Below are 17,332 nucleotides of genomic sequence, written 5' to 3'. Positions count from 1 at the left end.
AGCTGGACGCTTGATTTTTCCTTTGAATTCCAACACTTGCGGCATATGCTGTATATAGGCACCATTGCACCAGTGCGCGGTACTCCGCCAGCGATGAAGACCATTCCAACCTCCTACAAATGTTGATGTTCAGTCTGTCTCCGAATCCAGTGCCCGGACGTCATCTGTAAGCCATCTTCTGGTACCTAACGGCGATAGAACAACGCTAGCTGCCGGTCACGATTCCAATGCCCGGAAGTCAGGATGAGCGAAATGAATTGTAGGTTACAATTACAGCCAACAAGCTGTCAAGAAATCTTACTACGGTAGGCTGCAGGCTGCAGGCTTACGCCAACATGTGTGGGTTGACCTGGAGGCGGGGAAATGCCAACGCCAGCCACGTCAACAACGAAGGTGGACGCAGCGCTCGCTTCGTAGCCCCGAAAGCCCCCAGAACCCCAGAACCCGGCCGGATCCATCATCCGCCCATCGCCATTACCGCCGGACTGCTCCTGTTGCTCGCCATTCCTGACCTTCTTCGCCATCGGATTTGTCTATCACTATTATTTCCATCATTCTCGAAGTCCTGCATCCTGACTGAGCTCCCTATAGCTTCATTCTACCCTCCCATCCATTCAGTTCTGCTGTGTGGAGCTTGAACTCTTCCAAGCTCCCACAGCCAGCTCGGTTGACACAGGAACTCTTGCACCTGTCAGCCTCGACCACACCACAGGCTGGAGATCGTCTTCAGTAGCACCGTGATTGCATACTGCATTGCGCACAGGATTGCTACGCCGATATAATTGTTACTATGGCAGAATCCGCCCCCAGCACAGACATCAGTGCGTTGCTTCAATCCGAATGCCTCTTGCAGCCTGCTGATGAACATCTGCTCAGACCATTCCATCCTCAACCTCAGCGCCGATGAGAAGCGCTACTTCAAACAGCTCTTCAATGATGCTGACACAGAAAACATTGGCGTGGTAACTGGTGAAGTAGCCGTCAAATTCTTTGAGCGCACCAAAGTACCGTCCCCTGTGCTTGGCATAATATGGCAGATCGCAGACACGGACAACAGAGGTCTCCTTACATCAGCAGGCTTCTGTATAGTCCTCAGATTGATTGGCCACTATCAAGCTGGTAGAGAACCAACACAAGATCTGGCATTCAAGTGTATGTGGACATTGTAGACTTACAAGTGAACGCTGCTAAGGACAGAACGTAGCTGCGCCGCTACCAAAGTTCGATGGCATGGCACCACCACCTGCCACAGTCCTTCCACCACCACCCCCGATGCCTATTGCTAGCATACAACCGCAAATGAGTGGCCCAATACGGGTTCCTCCACTCGCCCCAGAGAAGGCTACAGAGTATGCAGCACTCTTTGAGAAGTTTGGAACAAATGGGATCTTAGCTGGTCAGTCGATTGACGTTGTAACACCCAATCACATTGAGCTTAACTGATTTCACTGTAGGCGATACAGCGAAGCAGATATTTGAAAAGGCTGGGTTATCGAATGAAGTGTTGAGCCGGATATGGAACCTTGCAGATACCGAGCAAAGAGGCGCCCTGAGTGTAACGGAGTTCATTATCGCCATGCACCTGTTGGCGTCGATGAAGTCTGGCCAAATGAAGGGGATTCCAAACAACCTCCCCGCAGGCCTTTACGAAGCTGCTTCTCGTAGAGCAATTCAGCCTGTACCTCCACGCCTTCCCACGGGCTCATTAGGTCCGTCTGCGATACCTCGCCAGTTCAGCGGGCAAAGCGCCCAGAGAACGCAAAGTCCACTCGGACGAGCGCCGTACGGCACTCCGCCACAGTCTAATCAAGCAACTGGTAATGACTGGATCATTACCCCTCAAGAAAAAGCGCCCTACGACAGTCAATTCAGTAAGCTGGACCGAGAAGGAAATGGATATATCACAGGGGAACAGGCCGTCAATTACTTCACCGATTCTGCTTTACCTGAGGATACATTGGCAGCTATATGGGATCTAGCGGACATCAACTCTGTTGGGCAGCTGAGTCGTGATGAGTTTGCCGTGGCTATGCATCTCATCCGCCAGCAACGTAAACCAGGGACACCTCTTCCCACAACACTACCAGCAAACTTAATTCCCCCAAGCATGCGCAATCAAACGAGACCACCGGCACGACCCACCGCACCAGCTTTTGAAACAGCATATTCAGGTCCTCAGGCTACAAAGTCAGCAGCAGAAGATCTTTTCGGGCTTGATTCGTTCTCGTCGGCAGCACCGGCTCCGCATCAGATACAACAATCAACAGGCGGCTCGGGAACCTTCAATCGGCCGTTCGAAGCTGATCCGTTCGGAAGCAAGACGTCTTCGCCGACCTCGCCCAATTTTCAGAACCGGTCTCAGAGAGACTTCAAGCCTTTCATGCCGACGTCTTCGTTTGGTCAAAGCCTACAATCCAGACCCACTGTACAGCAGACGAATTCTCCCCTTTCGCAGTCTCGGGAGCTGCCTCAGCAAGCTTCAGCAATGGAGGACTTGCTTGGCGATAATGACCCAGAAGTGAGCAAGAAACTAACTTCAGAAACCGCTGAGCTTGCCAATATGTCGAATCAGATTGGTACGCTGCGGACTCAAATGCAGGAAGTTCAGAACAAGAAGGGCTCGACGGAGAAAGAATTAGCAGGTGCAGGCACTCAGAAACGAGATCTCGAATTGCGACTTTCACAATTCAGGTCACAGTACGAAATCGAAGTCAAGAATGTAAAGACTCTTGAGGAACGCCTCACAGCGTCTCGAAACGAGACAAGGAAATTACAGTCCGATCTTGCTCTAATAGAGGGAACTTACCAAGACTTGCAAAACGACTTCCGCCAAAAGTCGGCGGCATACGAAGCCGATCAGCAAGAAAATGCTAGCCTCAAAGAAAGAATACGCCAAATCAATAACGAAGTCGCTAGCCTTCGTCCGCAGGTGGAGAAGCTGAAGAATGATGCTAGACAACAGAAAGGATTGGTTGCCATCAATAAGAAGCAACTCTCTACTAGCGAGCAGGAGCGGGACAAGCTTACAACTGAGGCTTCTGAGTTGACAAAGATGACAGCGACCTCCCGTAGCCCGTACGCCACTCCAGCGGAATCGAATGTGGTCAGTCCTGCTGCTTCCACAGTAAGTCAAAGCACGAATCCATTCTTCAGGAAATCGCCTGCTCCTCCTACGGAGAATACGATGTCACCTTCAGGATTCGCGCGATCGGACAGTCTAGCAAATACTCGAGACTTCGACAACATCTTCGGTACATCCTCATCCGCTTCTCATGCGGCTGCTCCACAAACATCTTTCAAGGCCGAAACCCAGCCAGGATCTTCTGTCCGATCGTCCGAGCCTGATGTGCCGACTCCTTCTACTTCTCCACCACTTTCTTCGTATCATGAGTCGCCAAGGAATACTGACCCGCCGCCACCGCCAGAATCAAGGCAATTCAATGCAAATTTGTTACCCCTACGTGAAAGTGTTCCCCGATCTGATTCATTCAGCTCCTCGGTCAAGGTGTCAGCGCCAGCAAGCAGGTATGATGACGCGGCTGGAGCAGATACACCTACAGCTTCTAATACGCCTGCTGCAGCCAGGAGACCCGAGACTTCTAGAGCAGAATCATCCAGCTATGGTACAGCGCTTTTCAATCGAAACCAGACGGCGTCCCCGGCAGTCAGCTCGGCAAGCGACAACAACAGGGACAAGGACAACTTTCAGAATTTTGGACAACCCTCCGCCACTCGTGATATTCCGGGCGCCTTCCCCCGCGATGTAAATTCGCCGATTCAACCTGAGCTTACTGGCGAAAGCTCGCAAAGCAAGGGCAGTACGAACCGCAACGATCCATTCGCTACCAAGGAACAGGCTCGCGGTCCTGGGTCATCGAAGATGGATTTTGATTCTGCTTTTGCAGACTTCAAGACTGGTCGTCAAGTTCAGGAACGTCAACACACTGGTTCTTCGCACAACGGGTCTACCGCAGATGGCGCTCAAAATAAGTTCAATAAGGAATTTCCTCCCATTGAAGAGTTTGGACATGATGAGGAGAGCGACAGCAATAGTGAGCAGGGATTTGCGGATGATTTCACCCCAGCATCGCCTCGTGGAGCGCAAGCCAGCAGTTCCAGACCAACTACAAGTGCTACAAACAATGATGACGACTTTTTATATGAAGGACCTCCACCTCCAAGGAGCGAGGCTGATCTTCCGACCCCAAACGCTCAGCAATCACCACCTACGTATGAATCTTCGGTACCTCAAAGATCTGGATCGAACCAATTTCCACCAGAGTTCTCAGGCCTCCTTCCGTCTCGTGGAGACCCGACGTCGTCTGAAGGACAATCCTCTGATAAGGCCTTCAGCCAATCTGGAACAAGCGGAGGTCAAGGACACAATCTGTTTGGAGGTGCGCCCTCGTCCAGTAAACCATCGGCCCCAAACACGACATTTTCTGTATCGCCGCCACCGAACGACACGCCGACATCGACCGTTCCATCAGATGCATATCATTCTGCGGTATCTCATCCCAACAGCGGTAGCGAGCCAGCTCCGACCCAAGTCGGAAAGACCTCCTTTGGCGATGATTTCGACAACGGATTTGATGACCTGAGCGAGGCTAAGGAGGCTGATGACAAGACCGAAGATGATTTTGTCCTGAGCTCTCATCACCGCGATGATGAATTCAACCCTGTGTTCGATTCACCGGCGGCTTCCAAGTCCAACACAATGGCATCGCAACAAACTCCTACTGGTAAGACTGGATTTGGTGACGATAGTGACTTCGACACCATGTCACAAAGCTTTGGTCTGGGCAAATCCTCTCAAGCCATGAACAGCTCTCACGATTGGGATGCTATCTTTTCTGGGCTCGAATCTTCAAAAGATCAATCAGCTCTCGGAGAGTCGAGTGGATCGGGATTCGCATCCTTTGATGCCCCTCCACCTAACGAAGGAACTAAATTAAGCCAGCCTCCTCAACTTAGTCGTGCTCTCAGTGCCACAAGTGAACACGATGATCCGCTAGTGAAGCAATTCACCAGCATGGGCTTCCCGCGCTCTAAGGTTGTCCCAGCGTTGGAACAATTCGATTATGACTCTCAGAAGGTAAGATGAGCTACCGTAGATCTAGAAAACACCCTACTAACTAAGTGATAGACTGGCGAGTTTCTTGCCTCGGAGGCGAAGTAATGTTCTTGAAATCGAAGTTTAGTTGTAATATAGCGGAGGCACAGGACTAGCGCTCGTGTTCTGAACTACAAGGCGATCACCTTAATGTATACCATTCACGCGAGCATTTGCTGGGCATTTCTGCCTCACTTGTCTTTTCCTGGTGAGTAGCGAACTTGTAGCGTTCAAAATCGTTGGCCCTTTATTATGAATCTATTCACAAATGCAGGTTGAATTATCTAGTTATACTGGCTAAATATATAGCATTCGAATGACTGATTCATTTCTAGCACTAGTCTTGTCTAGTGCCATTAACCTTGTATAGCCGTTGTCCTTTTGTACAAACAGGTATCATGGCGTGGGCACACATTCCACATTGATTGGGACCGGAGCGTGCAGTGGCTAAGGCGTGGCGTCATGTCACAGGATGCGCGAACGCTGACGTACCATAAAGCACATCATTACGCGGTACCTTCAGTGATCAGATCTCTGCTGACCAGGCGCGTGTCGCATTTCTGCCAAGCTTATATGCATGAATACCAAACTTGACCTTCGCATCGCAACACCTCGCATCCAAGCAGAACGACTTCAATGGCCGACGCAGAACCACCACCGGTATGAAGCTCAGAGCAACTAATAGCCGTACGGTATCTGATTAACTAGGGTCCACCCCCACCAACCGTACCAGCTGGTTGGAAAGCTGTGTGGAACAGTGCGTTTGTATGCGACCGTAGATAAATTGCAGCACGAAGTAACATTTTCTCAGATCAATACAGCGAATGGTTCTACGTCAACATCTATACCAAGAAATCACAATGGGACAAACCTACTGAACCAATCTTCCCTCCCGGCAATAATGACCTTGCGCCCGAGGGCCCACCTCCTTCATATGCTGGCGGTCCCACTCAACCTCTCCACGGCGAGAAGACAGGTTTAAGCAGCAACAACCCTTACGCAAGCCCCGCTGGTCCTGGCGGCGCATCCGCTTCGCACGACATCAGTGAAGACGAGCGTCTTGCCCGGCAACTCCAAGATGAAGAGAACGCGCGCGCCGGAGGCCGTCCTAATAGCCGGGGTGCTGCAGATGGCTACTACAATGCGCCTCAAGGTGCCGGGTATCAGCAAGGGTATCCACAAGGACAGCAGTATGCGCCACCACAGCAGCCGTATGGACAGCAGGATCCATATACGGGGCAGTATGAGGGCGATAAGGGGAAGAAGAAGGGTGGCTTGTCCGGGCTGTTGGGCAAGTTGAAGGGGAGCTCGGGTGGATCGAGGCCGCATTCGTATGGGCAGTCGGCGTACGGTACGCAGCCGGGGTATGGTGCTGCGCCGTATGGACGACCTATGGGCGGAGGTATGCCTATGATGGGTGGTGGGAGGAGACCGGGGGGTCTAGGCGCCGGCGGTGGCATGGGTAAGCATCACGACATCTATCGGACTTCGTGAGATGTACTGACGTCGTATTCAGCTCTCGGAGCTGCGGGAGGCTTGGCTGGCGGTGAGTTGCATCCCCGAGCTGTGCTTGTGTCCCTAATGATCATGTTCATACACCTCAGAGAGGTGTAGTCGAGTGAACAACCTGATCCCAGGGCCACTTGCTCTCTCACTGCGTCTCAATCGTCTTGAACTTTGTAACCTTTTCCACATGTCCACACTGCTGACTCCCAAACAGGTATGCTACTGAGCGAAGCCATAGACGGTCATGACGGTGGCGACGATGGTGGATTTGGAGGGGGAGATGATGGTGGATATGGAGGAGGAGATGGTGGTGGGTTCGGAGGGGGCGACGATGGTGGCTTTGGGGGTGGAGATGGAGGCGGCGGCGGTGATTTTGGAGGAGGCGATTTCTAGATACCAAACCCTCGAGGACATCATTTCGTTATATGTCTACTCGGGCATACACTTGCGTAAGGGGGAGATACGGACATCCCTGAAATGAAATGCACACGTTACACATCTGTATACCTAGGTTACCTCATGCTCAAAGCTGACAGAGATATCTCATTTCGTTTCGCCGACCATGAACATGTATCCGATCAATAAGACAAAGTCGTTTGCCGTTTCTTTAGAGCTTGAACACCTAAGCCAACATAATTTTCAAAGGACTCAAGGGTTATTGGTACAACAACAAACGAACGAACTTCATAGAGCGGTTTACGACTTCATTGTATAGATCTAGGATAGATTGTACCTAATCATAAAGATGTCCAAGATAATTCTTCCAAGCTGGGGTAAACCCGAATATAGCTGACTGATCACCCCTTAGGCAACAACAGGTGCAGTGATCGAAGCAGCCGGTCCTGGAAGCGGCATCCCCGGAGCAGAAGTGGGAGCCAGAGTGGGAGAGCCGCTTGTGGCTAGAGCAGGAGAACCTGGCACAGAGTTCCCAGGGCTTGAGCTCGAGGTTGGAAATCCATTGATGGCTGTCTGTAGATCGCTGGTGTGACTGATCAAACCAGCAGCCACCATCTTGGCCCCGCTAGGCCCATCAATATTCTGCGCAATGCCCAGTGCCATGTTCAAGTCTACGAGAATCGCCGCTTGGAGTGGTTGTAATGAAGCTACCGTAGCCGTGGTAGGGTCTGCAGTGCTGCTCTGGATCAACGGAGATACGTTCGTCGACCAGTCGCCAGTCAAACTATCGACACCATCTTCAAACTGGTCGAAGGCCGATTGAGGGCCAAACTGGCCTTCGACGGTGCCAAAACTCTCGTCCTTTGCGACGTGTGCGCCGATGAAGTTATTCCAGTCCGTGGTCGCCGTTTGATATGCTTTGGTGCCAGCAGCAATCGCATTCAACAGATTTGTCAATGCGGGATCGACGGGTGTCGACGATCCTGAACCTGAACCTGAACCTGAACCTGAACCTGAACCTGGCGTATCGCTTTTGCCAGCAATCATTTGTTGGAGCGAAGTGATGAGCATGTAGTCATTCGCAGCTTGACCAACACGAGTGCCGATTTTCTTCGCGACACCGGCGACTCGCGCAGCGACACGGCGAAGCATAGCTGCGCGTTGTGCTCTTGCCGCTGCCGCTGCCTCTTGTTCTGCTCGTTGTCGTGCGGCAGCGGCTTCGCGCTCTGCCGCCTGTTCTTCTCGTAGCAGTTGTGCATCTCGCTCGGCCTGTGCCAAGGCCCTCTCCTCTGCACCGAGACCCTCAAGTTCACCTACGATACCGGAGGCCATGATGTATGGAAGATGCTTGTAGAAAGATGGAAATTTGTTTGATGGACTTTGTGTGCTGTTGGAAAGTCGGATGGAAGTGTAGAAGACTCGAGCTCTGATGCTGTTCACTCGTGGCCAGATGTCTCATTTTATACTTTGGATGCATCTCTCAGCTCTTCCTGTTATCCGCATGTGGCTCTTCGGTGGTTCCTGTGTGGCTCATAGTAGACGAGGTGATACTGTGCCTCATTCAACCTCTATCACATCCTACAATGAAGCCATGAGAGATGTCCGTCTGTAGGTAGAGTAATACGATCTCCTCTGCAGCTATCCATACCCATTTTGTGTTTCGGTATCAGGTAGGCAAGGAGTAGCCTAGCCTAGACCATTACAAACCCACTCAAACCGCTAAGCTTCTCCATTTCGAGTGAAGTAAAGCTCATTAACCATTCGATATGGGTGCATCACCTGGGGCGCCAGAAACGGTCGTATTATGGGAAGCCAGGAAAAATGCTCTGAAGAATCGCTCCGGGCGGCGGGTAGTTCTACTAGTCTCCAGTTATTTTACCGGCGCTAACCGGATCAGATAGAAGAGAGCGGGCTCAACTGACCCAGTTTGTCAAAAGACTTCGGAGTCCAGGTCCGATGATAAAGCCTCGTAATTTTGTCTTTGACGCTATTGTCTCGTTAATGATCGTTGTCGAACAGTCTACGCGATGTCTCTCATATACCTCGTCTGTCTCAGGGTCTGTTCGCGGCCTAGAATGTTTGTGGCGCCACATAGCTCTCTGCACTGACTGAACTTGCAGAAAGAATAAAACATACACTGCAGAAGACAGGCCTAGAATACGGTAGAATTCATGCAATGCCCGGGTATGATCTTCCCACGACGGCCGTGGCACGTCTGTGCATGTAGCAATAAACAGTTCTTGTATTGCATCGAATTGGCCTCGAATGCTGTTGGCCCCAGTGTATGAGAAGTAGAACTGGCATCGGCTCAACAGTCTCTCCGAAACTTCGCAATTCAATCATAGGTGTGATTCGAACATCAAAAGACAACATTTCAGAATGGAATTGCAATTCGAGCACGGCAATGTATCCAGTCAATGATGACACCGCCAAGACTTTGGTATGGCTAGCTATCGATAAGCCCACGAACATACACATATGTCACATAGGCAATTCTCCATGCTAATTCCCATCGCCACTCAAATGGCATGACCCTTCTTAGACCCTTTGTCCTCACAAACGCCTTCCCACGCACTCTCCTTCCATGCGGTAGATATCTCTCCACAACAATGTCCGAATCAAAACAGAATATTGTCATAATCGGCGGCGGCATCATCGGCTGTACCTCTGCATACTTCCTCTCGTCGCACCCTTCCTTCGATCCGTCAAAGCACTCGATAACACTCCTCGAACCCACCGCTATCGCAGGTGGAGCCTCTGGGAAAGCCGGCGGATTGCTAGCTTTATGGGCCTACCCCTCGTGCATCGTCCCACTCAGCTACCGCCTGCACAAAGAGCTCGCCGAGAAGCACAACGGCAAGGATAGATGGGGCTACCGCGGGGTACATTGCGGACAGGTCGAGTTCGACACAAAGTCCACATCGAAAAGGAAAGAAACAAAGGAGTCGGAAGATCTCAGTTTGCAGAAGCGCGACACCGAGTCCCGCCGCACACTGAGGCGCAAAGGCGTGCCTGGCGAATTGGACTGGATACACGCTGATATCCTGCGCGCGTATGATGAGATGGGCACGCCGGATACGACAGCACAAGTCCATCCATACCAATTCACGACGAGCATGGCGGCTCTCGCGCAGGAATCTGGGGTAAAGATTGTGTATGGCGCGGCCACACATATAAATAAGGACTCATCCGATGCCGTGGAGAGCGTGACGTATACCTCCAAAGACGACAAGAACGAATATAAAATACCCGCAAGTATAGCGATTCTTGCTGCAGGTCCTTGGACACATACGATACTTCCCAGCGTCCCGATATCTGCGATGCGAGCGCACAGCGTAACGATACGGCCTAGTCGACCTGTAAGTGCGTTTTGTCTGTTCACGCAAATCAGAGGCGGTATGATGGCGACGCCGGAGATATATGCGCGGCCGAATAACGAGGTGTATGCGTGTGGCGAGGGAGACGAGGACGTTGCGTTGCCGACAACGAGTGACTTGGTGCATATTAATGACGAACGGTGCATGGAGATTGTGAAGCAGGTAGGGAGTATAAGTGACGAGCTTAGGTGCGGGGAGACGCTGGTAAAGCAGGCTTGTTATTTACCAAATGTCAGAGGAGGTGGAGGACCATTGATTGGAGAGACCGGTACGAAGGGTTTACTCATTGCGGCAGGACATACGTGTTGGGGTATACAGAATGCGCCGGCGACAGGGATGCTAATTAGTGAGATCGTGTGGGAAGGAAAGGCGAAGAGTGCGCATATAGAGAGTTTGGATCCAAGGAAATTCATGACCTGATTGTTCACTCTATGTATGATTAATAAAACATCGTACGTGTCGTGGAAGTACCGGTTACCGTCCAGCACTGAGTGGCGCATGTCCCGTGTGACGCTCTTTCAACTATGAAAGGTATCCTCATATCGAAAACGCCAAAGATTGCTCTTCAAATCTTGCCGGGGAATCAAGTTTCGTCCAATCATCATCTGGATTGAACGACCCATGCCTACTTGATAAACTTCGACTTCTTGGAAGCGGACGGACACTCATGATCAACGCGCTCCCGATTGATCCCCTGCTGATCATCATATTAATATTCCCACCACATGTGTTATATAGCACAATCCCGACCGGAGATCCGTCCTCCCACATCTCTCGGTAGGAGCTCTCGCCCGGTATCAAGAAACGTAAGTTCAAAGTCTTTAGTAACGGCGACGGTTTTGGGCTGAGCACCTTGCGCGTGATCTCGGCTAATGCAGTTTTCGCTGCGTCCCAGGTCTCTTTGCTCATCGGAGGCCGTATGATGGATCGGGGGCAACTCGATGTAGGCCTTGTAGTCGCCTGGATTGCGTGGGTGACGTGGTAGCCCGTGATTGATATCTCCCTTGCTTGTGTTATAAGGTCGGGATATTTGTGCTTAAGAATGAGTATACCGTATGGATAGGTGACATGAAGACGGATACCAGTATCAGAGGAGACGATTGGGGATTCGTAGGAGTATGATGATCTGCTGTCTGGAGAGGAGCAACGACTCGAGGTAGGTGATTCGTCTGTGGTGCCTGTAGATGCTGATCGTTGAGACTCTGAGGCTGCAGAGTGAGACGCTGCATCAGCACTGTGAGAGAATGAGAATGATGTGGCCACATCCTGTATGCGCCGTTTTGTTAAGTGGCGCGTCAATTCTTGATTGATCTGGCGATTGACTTGAAATAGACCAAATGCTAGGTACGGCAGGTATGGAGTTTGTGTCTCATCTTGCCCAGTTCCTGGAGGGGCGCGTCTCGCACGTTTTCTAGGTCGAGGACCTTCATCGCTGTCGCTGCTGTGGTCTATATGATGCTTCGATTGGGACAGACCAGGAGGTGTTTTACTATTGTCGGGCTCGAGGGTGGAGACGGTGCGGGTTGAAGCTGCATCGGTGTAATAACAGAGATGTGGTACATGATTTCTTGGAAGACCAGGTATCGACTCCTTCTGTTCAGCAACGACTTGTGCATCGGTATCGTCGACGATCGTGGTTGTAATACTGATGGCAGTAGGCGCCGAAAGGGCATAATCGTAAATAGCTAGCCGGAGCTCGAGTGGTAAACTGAGCAGTGGAGACTGCAAGATTGTGTGCGACATTGAAGAGGAAGGTGAATTTGTTCAAAAGAAACGAAAATATGCACAGAGCAGAAGAGAAGTTATTAGGTCGAGGACCAGGAAAAGTATGACGGCTTGCTGAAGTGATGTTGTTGTTTGGGATGTTGATCAGGAAGTCGTAGTCATAAGACGTGGTTTCAGACTGTTGGCTGCACTCGCTCTGATTGGTTGATGTTTCCCGCAGTCGCGCCACTAGAAACTGGCCACGAGAATTCAACATCCACTCTATCGTGCTCACCATATAGCTCGAGACGCCAAGCTCCTTCGGAAGTCAGGCGAAGATATCACTTGGGCATTGCGCTGACTGCGGAAGAATGACTCTTTCACGGTGAAACATAGTTTGAAGTCTCACAGGCCAGCTTCTACCTATACATCTGCTGCGTATTGAGGGTTACCATGGCTACTGAAGCACCTGATCCGCGCACGTTCAAGAGCTGGGAAGATGCTTTCGAATACCCAGTTCCAGTCGTTCGTAAGCTGGAAGCTCAGCTGAGATCCAGTGCAAACGACAATCGAGAACGATTGCGGTCTCTAGTGGGGTCTGTCGCATAATGTACATTGCGTCCTATTGCTGATCAGGGGCAGAGCGAGCTATCGGGATCTTCTAGGTACGGCAGAACGTATTGTCGACATGGATCAGACCATGGGACAGGTAGAAAACGCCCTTGCTCAGATAGGTACTCATTGCAGTTCTGGTTTGCTGGAAAAGGTCACCAGTAACTACGCCATGATCGATCAACATTGGAGAACGCAAAGTACATCACATCTAAGTAATACTTGGTGTCAGCGTCTAATATGTCTATAGGAGAACACCAGAATGCATTTGCCTCGCAGCTGGCTATGCTACAAGCGTGCCCTACTGTCATCGCTAGACAACTCAAGCAGGGAGGTTCGCTCCTCCTCGCATCGAAGATCCTCGTACTCTCACGACTTCTACACAAAGCCCTTACTCAGTCGTCGAGCACTTCTCCGCTAAGTGAACGAGCCAAGGAACGACTAGGCTATTTGCGCGGCAGGCTCATTAGTCGTATCAGCAAGCAATGTTCTGATCCAACATTGGAAACTGAAGCATTGATTGATAACTTATGTGCTTACTCCCTCGCAACTTCATCCACGCCCACAAATGTCCTGAATAGATTTCACCAGGTACGTCTAGAATCGCTCAATGGGCAGTTCGATCACAAAACAGATATCCAAGATCATATACTCAAAGCTCTGAATATTTGTGTAACAACACTTCATGAAACACGGGCAATATTTCCCCGGCAGATATCGCAGGCATTGTTAAAGCTCAAAGCACGTCCGCTGATACAGGCGTCAGATGTGCAGGCCGTGACAGAGCTGAATTTGCCCATACATCAAAGATGGTTAGCAGATGAAGTCCGCAACTACACACCATGGTCTCGACATGACGAGTTGAATGGAATTGACGTAGAACGACTGACGAAAGAGTGGGCTCGCCAAGCCATGAAAGCTTTTGTCACTGGGTTAGACAAGGTTCTTTCTAAGATTTCCGACCTACGTAAAGTCGTCAAACTCAGACAAGACATTCTTGAGACGTGGTTCCCTGCGAGCAGACGTGCGCCTGGGCTCGACCCACAACGTGTGCTTGATCATCTACGAGACGTGTTGAACAAGCACACCAAGTTGATCGCCCAGCGCGACGTCTTGAAGCTGAGCTCTGTCACTGATGCAATCGGTGACTATCTAGAACATTGGAATGGGGATGTTGTCAAGACCGCGCCGCTTTGGAGTCTTGGAATTGACTACATCGACCTAAGCGATGGAGCCGAAGGCTTCAAGAAATCTGTGATCGAGAGAGGCCGTGGCCGCAGCCAGCCAGTAGAGCAGATAATTGCCACATACGACGCATGGGCAGACTCTGTTGCCAACGTACGTCGTGTCATTAGGGAGATGAGAGACTTGAGATGGGATGATGACTTTGATGACGATGATGACGATGAAATGGAACTAGATTCGAAACAGACACTCCTCAGCCAGGATGATCCCCGGAGCATCGAAGAAGCGTTGTACGAGAGCTCAGAACAAGCTCTGTCTCAAATACGGAGAGACCTCGAGAGCATTGCAGAGCGCATAGTTGCTCATGAGGACACTGAAAGTAGGGTTGGGCAGACTATCTTCGTGTTGCGGACTCTGCGGGAGGTTAGTCAACGTCTGCCCAAATCTGCTGCAAGCACGCATCACGAGTCGCATCTGGTTCCAGAAAAGGCCTTACAGCTTCTCCATCAGACTGTCGCGGCATCGGTCATTGTAAAACCACAAGATATCTACAAGGTGCTGCTTAACAGATTTGTTCGCCGTAAAGTTATTTCTGGCCGTCAGTTATGGGAAGGGAACCCAGCGCTACCATCGTTCCCCTCCCCAGCCACATACAAGTTCCTACATGCATTATCATCGAGCATGACCATCATTGGCCCTGATATTTGGTCGCCAGAGGCAGTCAAAGTATTAAAAGAGGCTTCGAATCAGAGTGCTGTAGAGGCGTTGAAACGTTGTGCACGACAGGTTATCTTCGAAAGTGAATCGGAGAAATTGAAAGCAGATTCCAGTGAGGACGATCTGCAACCTAGTATCGACGAAGCATCTCATGCGAGTCTTGAGGATAAAAAGACTCGCATGACAAACAAACTTTTACAGCTGATCTTCGATAGCTGTTATTTGAGCCAGGCTCTCTCCAGTCACAATTCGACGGCTTTGCTAGGTGCTGCGGACATGGATCAACAAGGCATCAGTAAGGCCATGTTCGACCAGATCGCTAGGAATGCGACCGAGTATTGGAAGAGGACGTATCTCATGTTTGCATTGTTATCATGAGTGTTGTGTCTCTTTCTCTGAGCAATGTCGAAGCCGAAGTAGAGAAAGCCGCTTTCAGACTGCTAGGTGGGGAAGCTGCGGATGTGGTGGCGCAGTGCATGCATACATGGGCGGTGCACGGCAAGACATCATTAATATAATTCGAGGCTATCTAGAATTTCGAATCCAAGTCTGATCGCGATTTCTGAACTCTAATGCCCTTACTCTGCGACTTCAGGACTTCTTGAACTTTCACTGCTGCAAGGCGCAGGAATGTCAACCTACACTTATATTCCCCTAGATGCGACGCGCAAAGAGATTAGGCTACTCGATCTTTTACCGGGAAGGAAGAATGATCCCATTCGCGTCATATTGCACACTTACCTCCTGAAATCGGACGGAATTCCTCCATATGAGGCTCTATCGTATGCATGGGGCATGAAAGATGATCTAAGAACCATACAAGTCCAAGAGGTATCGGAATGTAAGAGGTTCTGCAACCTATCTGTGACACCGAATCTTAAGTCGGCCCTGCATCATCTCAGGCTAGGTACCAAATCCCGGACGTTGTGGATCGATGCTATATGTGTTAATCAGGACGATGTACCCGAGCGAAACAAACAAGTGGCTTATATGGCTGAAATTTACAAAGCAGCATCAAAGATTGTGATATGGCTAGGCGAGGAAGCAGACGATAGTGCGCATGTACTGAGAATCTTGAACGCGATTGGAGAAAACGAAGGAATGTCTTTACCAGGGCAAGGATCTCTTGATAACCCTATGTCTACTATGTTACTCAGCTCATCGAATAGTCATTCATTAGAGTTATTGCTCAGCCGCACATGGTTCACGCGCCTTTGGATAAGACAGGAAGCCCTCTCGATTGGAACGCACGATAAATGCAAGAGGGGTGTCGTCGTGTGCGGTTCAAATCAGATCAGCTGGTGGTATTTCGGGATGGGGATTCGTTCTATCGTCGATAAGATGCAAGATCCCAACGATCACTATTTCCGCGCAAATGAACTGTTCAGAAAGCTATCCCTGGTCTATTATCTATGGTCTGGTAGGAAATACAGATTACCAAAGATCTTCAATGACTGTGTAAACGCTCAATGCTCGGACCCACGAGACCGCATATACGCTCTATTATCGTTTCACGAGAGCCTTCGTTCGATGGTCACAGATTACAATCTATCTGTGCTCGATGTCTACCGAAGCGCTACTCTGCGCCTTCTGCATAATGACCTGGAAATGCTCGCCTACGCTGGCTCGCATTTACGCCGGCAGGAATGGCCGAGTTGGATCAGGGACTGGCGTATCAAGAAGAACACGAACACTCTACAACGCTTCAACTGTTGGATACCCGGGTCGTTTTTTTCGGAAGTTTGCATGAGCCCAAAAGACATGAATGTCCTGATGGTTTCTGGGGTGCCTATCAGCTCTGTCCGCACCACTTGGCCAGTCCAACGTCATGGCCATGGTGAGTCACGCTATCTAAATCTCGAGCGTTTCCGTGAATACTTCGGTGATAGCGGAAACGCTTCAATAGTATCCCTTGAGATGCTTTGTCGAGTTATTTTTGCCCGTGTCTTCGACGAATATTACTCGCCCAGTCCCAAGCCTAGCCATGCAAGCTTCGAACGAAGCATCCTGGAGCTACAACAACTGGTCCAGAAGCAATCAAGTCTATCTATCGAAGTTCCTACTGGCCCTAGCTCTCCTTTTTGTGAGACTCACCGTCCGTGTCATGAGCGAGCGCTCTTCTTAAGCGAGCACAACCAGCTTGGAGTTGGGCCTAAAAACTCAAAACCCGGCGATGTCGTCTTTCTTTTACTTGGATGGTCAAACCCTTTCGTACTCAGACCAGTGAGAAGACCAGATGGTACTGTGTATCAGTTGGTTGGTGAATGCTATCTAGATGGTCATGCACACGACGAAGCAGTTCTGGGACCTCTACCTTCTGGATATGAGGCGATGATGTATAGCCCCAGTCGACCCTTGGAGGAATATACACAGGCATATTATAACACAACAACTGGGGATATCCAGAGACTAGACCCAAGGATCCTTCCACACCGTTCGAAATTTACAGAGGCAGAATGGAATATGTACGAGAACGAATATCGCCTGACAGCGGATATGGCTCGAAAGATAGGGGCGCCTCTTCAAAATATCAGTCTGATTTAAGTTCGTTATATAGACAGACATAACTCGCGGAGTGCATTAACCGTAGTATATGTCGACGCGGCTGTTTGATCTGCGTAATACACGGGTGTACCTGTCGTGTACATAATGGGTCTGACTGTTCTTCGTGACTTCGTATGTTCTAAGAGAAGGTCACAGGTATATTATAGATGACACCAGG

The 17,332-nt window shown here is 50.3% G+C and overlaps 7 protein-coding genes across 7 annotated transcripts; 5 read left to right on the top strand and 2 right to left on the bottom strand.

The window, feature by feature from the left end:
• Positions 1–790: 790 nt before the first annotated feature.
• On the top strand, positions 791–5,179 carry EJ05DRAFT_494065 (uncharacterized protein; the record flags this gene model as incomplete). The annotated part of the gene is made up of 9 exons (XM_033746163.1): positions 791–821; positions 877–1,152; positions 1,205–1,396; positions 1,455–3,935; positions 3,975–4,052; positions 4,086–4,130; positions 4,167–4,320; positions 4,354–5,095; positions 5,147–5,179. 9 exons carry the CDS (start codon positions 791–793, stop codon positions 5,177–5,179), a joined length of 4,032 nt encoding a protein of 1,343 aa, XP_033598137.1.
• Positions 5,180–5,435: 256 nt separating this feature from the next.
• EJ05DRAFT_112174 (uncharacterized protein) lies at positions 5,436–6,783 on the top strand. Its single transcript, XM_033739001.1, has 4 exons — positions 5,436–5,773; positions 5,822–5,878; positions 5,935–6,575; positions 6,630–6,783. Exons 1-4 carry the CDS (start codon positions 5,691–5,693, stop codon positions 6,725–6,727), a joined length of 879 nt encoding a protein of 292 aa, XP_033598136.1. The 5' UTR covers positions 5,436–5,690; the 3' UTR covers positions 6,728–6,783.
• Positions 6,784–7,279: 496 nt separating this feature from the next.
• Positions 7,280–8,594, bottom strand: EJ05DRAFT_478643 (uncharacterized protein). The gene has a single exon (XM_033744504.1). It carries the CDS (start codon positions 8,345–8,347, stop codon positions 7,424–7,426), a length of 924 nt encoding a protein of 307 aa, XP_033598135.1. The 5' UTR covers positions 8,348–8,594; the 3' UTR covers positions 7,280–7,423.
• Positions 8,595–9,624: 1,030 nt separating this feature from the next.
• EJ05DRAFT_503139 (FAD dependent oxidoreductase) lies at positions 9,625–10,812 on the top strand (the record flags this gene model as incomplete). The annotated part of the gene is made up of 1 exon (XM_033747375.1): positions 9,625–10,812. The coding sequence occupies one exon, from the start codon at positions 9,625–9,627 to the stop codon at positions 10,810–10,812; it is 1,188 nt and encodes a 395-aa protein (XP_033598134.1).
• A 58-nt stretch (positions 10,813–10,870) lies between these two features.
• EJ05DRAFT_111955 (uncharacterized protein) lies at positions 10,871–12,271 on the bottom strand. The gene has a single exon (XM_033739000.1). It carries the CDS (start codon positions 12,133–12,135, stop codon positions 10,930–10,932), a length of 1,206 nt encoding a protein of 401 aa, XP_033598133.1. The 5' UTR covers positions 12,136–12,271; the 3' UTR covers positions 10,871–10,929.
• A 118-nt stretch (positions 12,272–12,389) lies between these two features.
• Positions 12,390–15,248, top strand: EJ05DRAFT_478642 (uncharacterized protein). Its single transcript, XM_033744503.1, has 3 exons — positions 12,390–12,692; positions 12,739–12,908; positions 12,959–15,248. The coding sequence occupies exons 1-3, from the start codon at positions 12,550–12,552 to the stop codon at positions 14,986–14,988; spliced, it is 2,343 nt and encodes a 780-aa protein (XP_033598132.1). The 5' UTR covers positions 12,390–12,549; the 3' UTR covers positions 14,989–15,248.
• An 842-nt stretch (positions 15,249–16,090) lies between these two features.
• EJ05DRAFT_478640 (uncharacterized protein) lies at positions 16,091–17,270 on the top strand (the record flags this gene model as incomplete). The annotated part of the gene is made up of 1 exon (XM_033744502.1): positions 16,091–17,270. A coding segment is annotated over exon 1 (1,009 nt), but the record flags the coding sequence as incomplete, so codon positions are not given.
• Positions 17,271–17,332: the final 62 nt, after the last annotated feature.

This window comes from Pseudovirgaria hyperparasitica, assembly GCF_010093815.1.
Source record: "Pseudovirgaria hyperparasitica strain CBS 121739 unplaced genomic scaffold EJ05scaffold_13, whole genome shotgun sequence".
NCBI lineage: Eukaryota > Fungi > Ascomycota > Dothideomycetes > Acrospermales > Acrospermaceae > Pseudovirgaria > Pseudovirgaria hyperparasitica.
The sequence above is the reverse complement of the archived record's forward strand: the minus strand, read 5'-3'. Positions and strand labels throughout refer to the sequence as shown.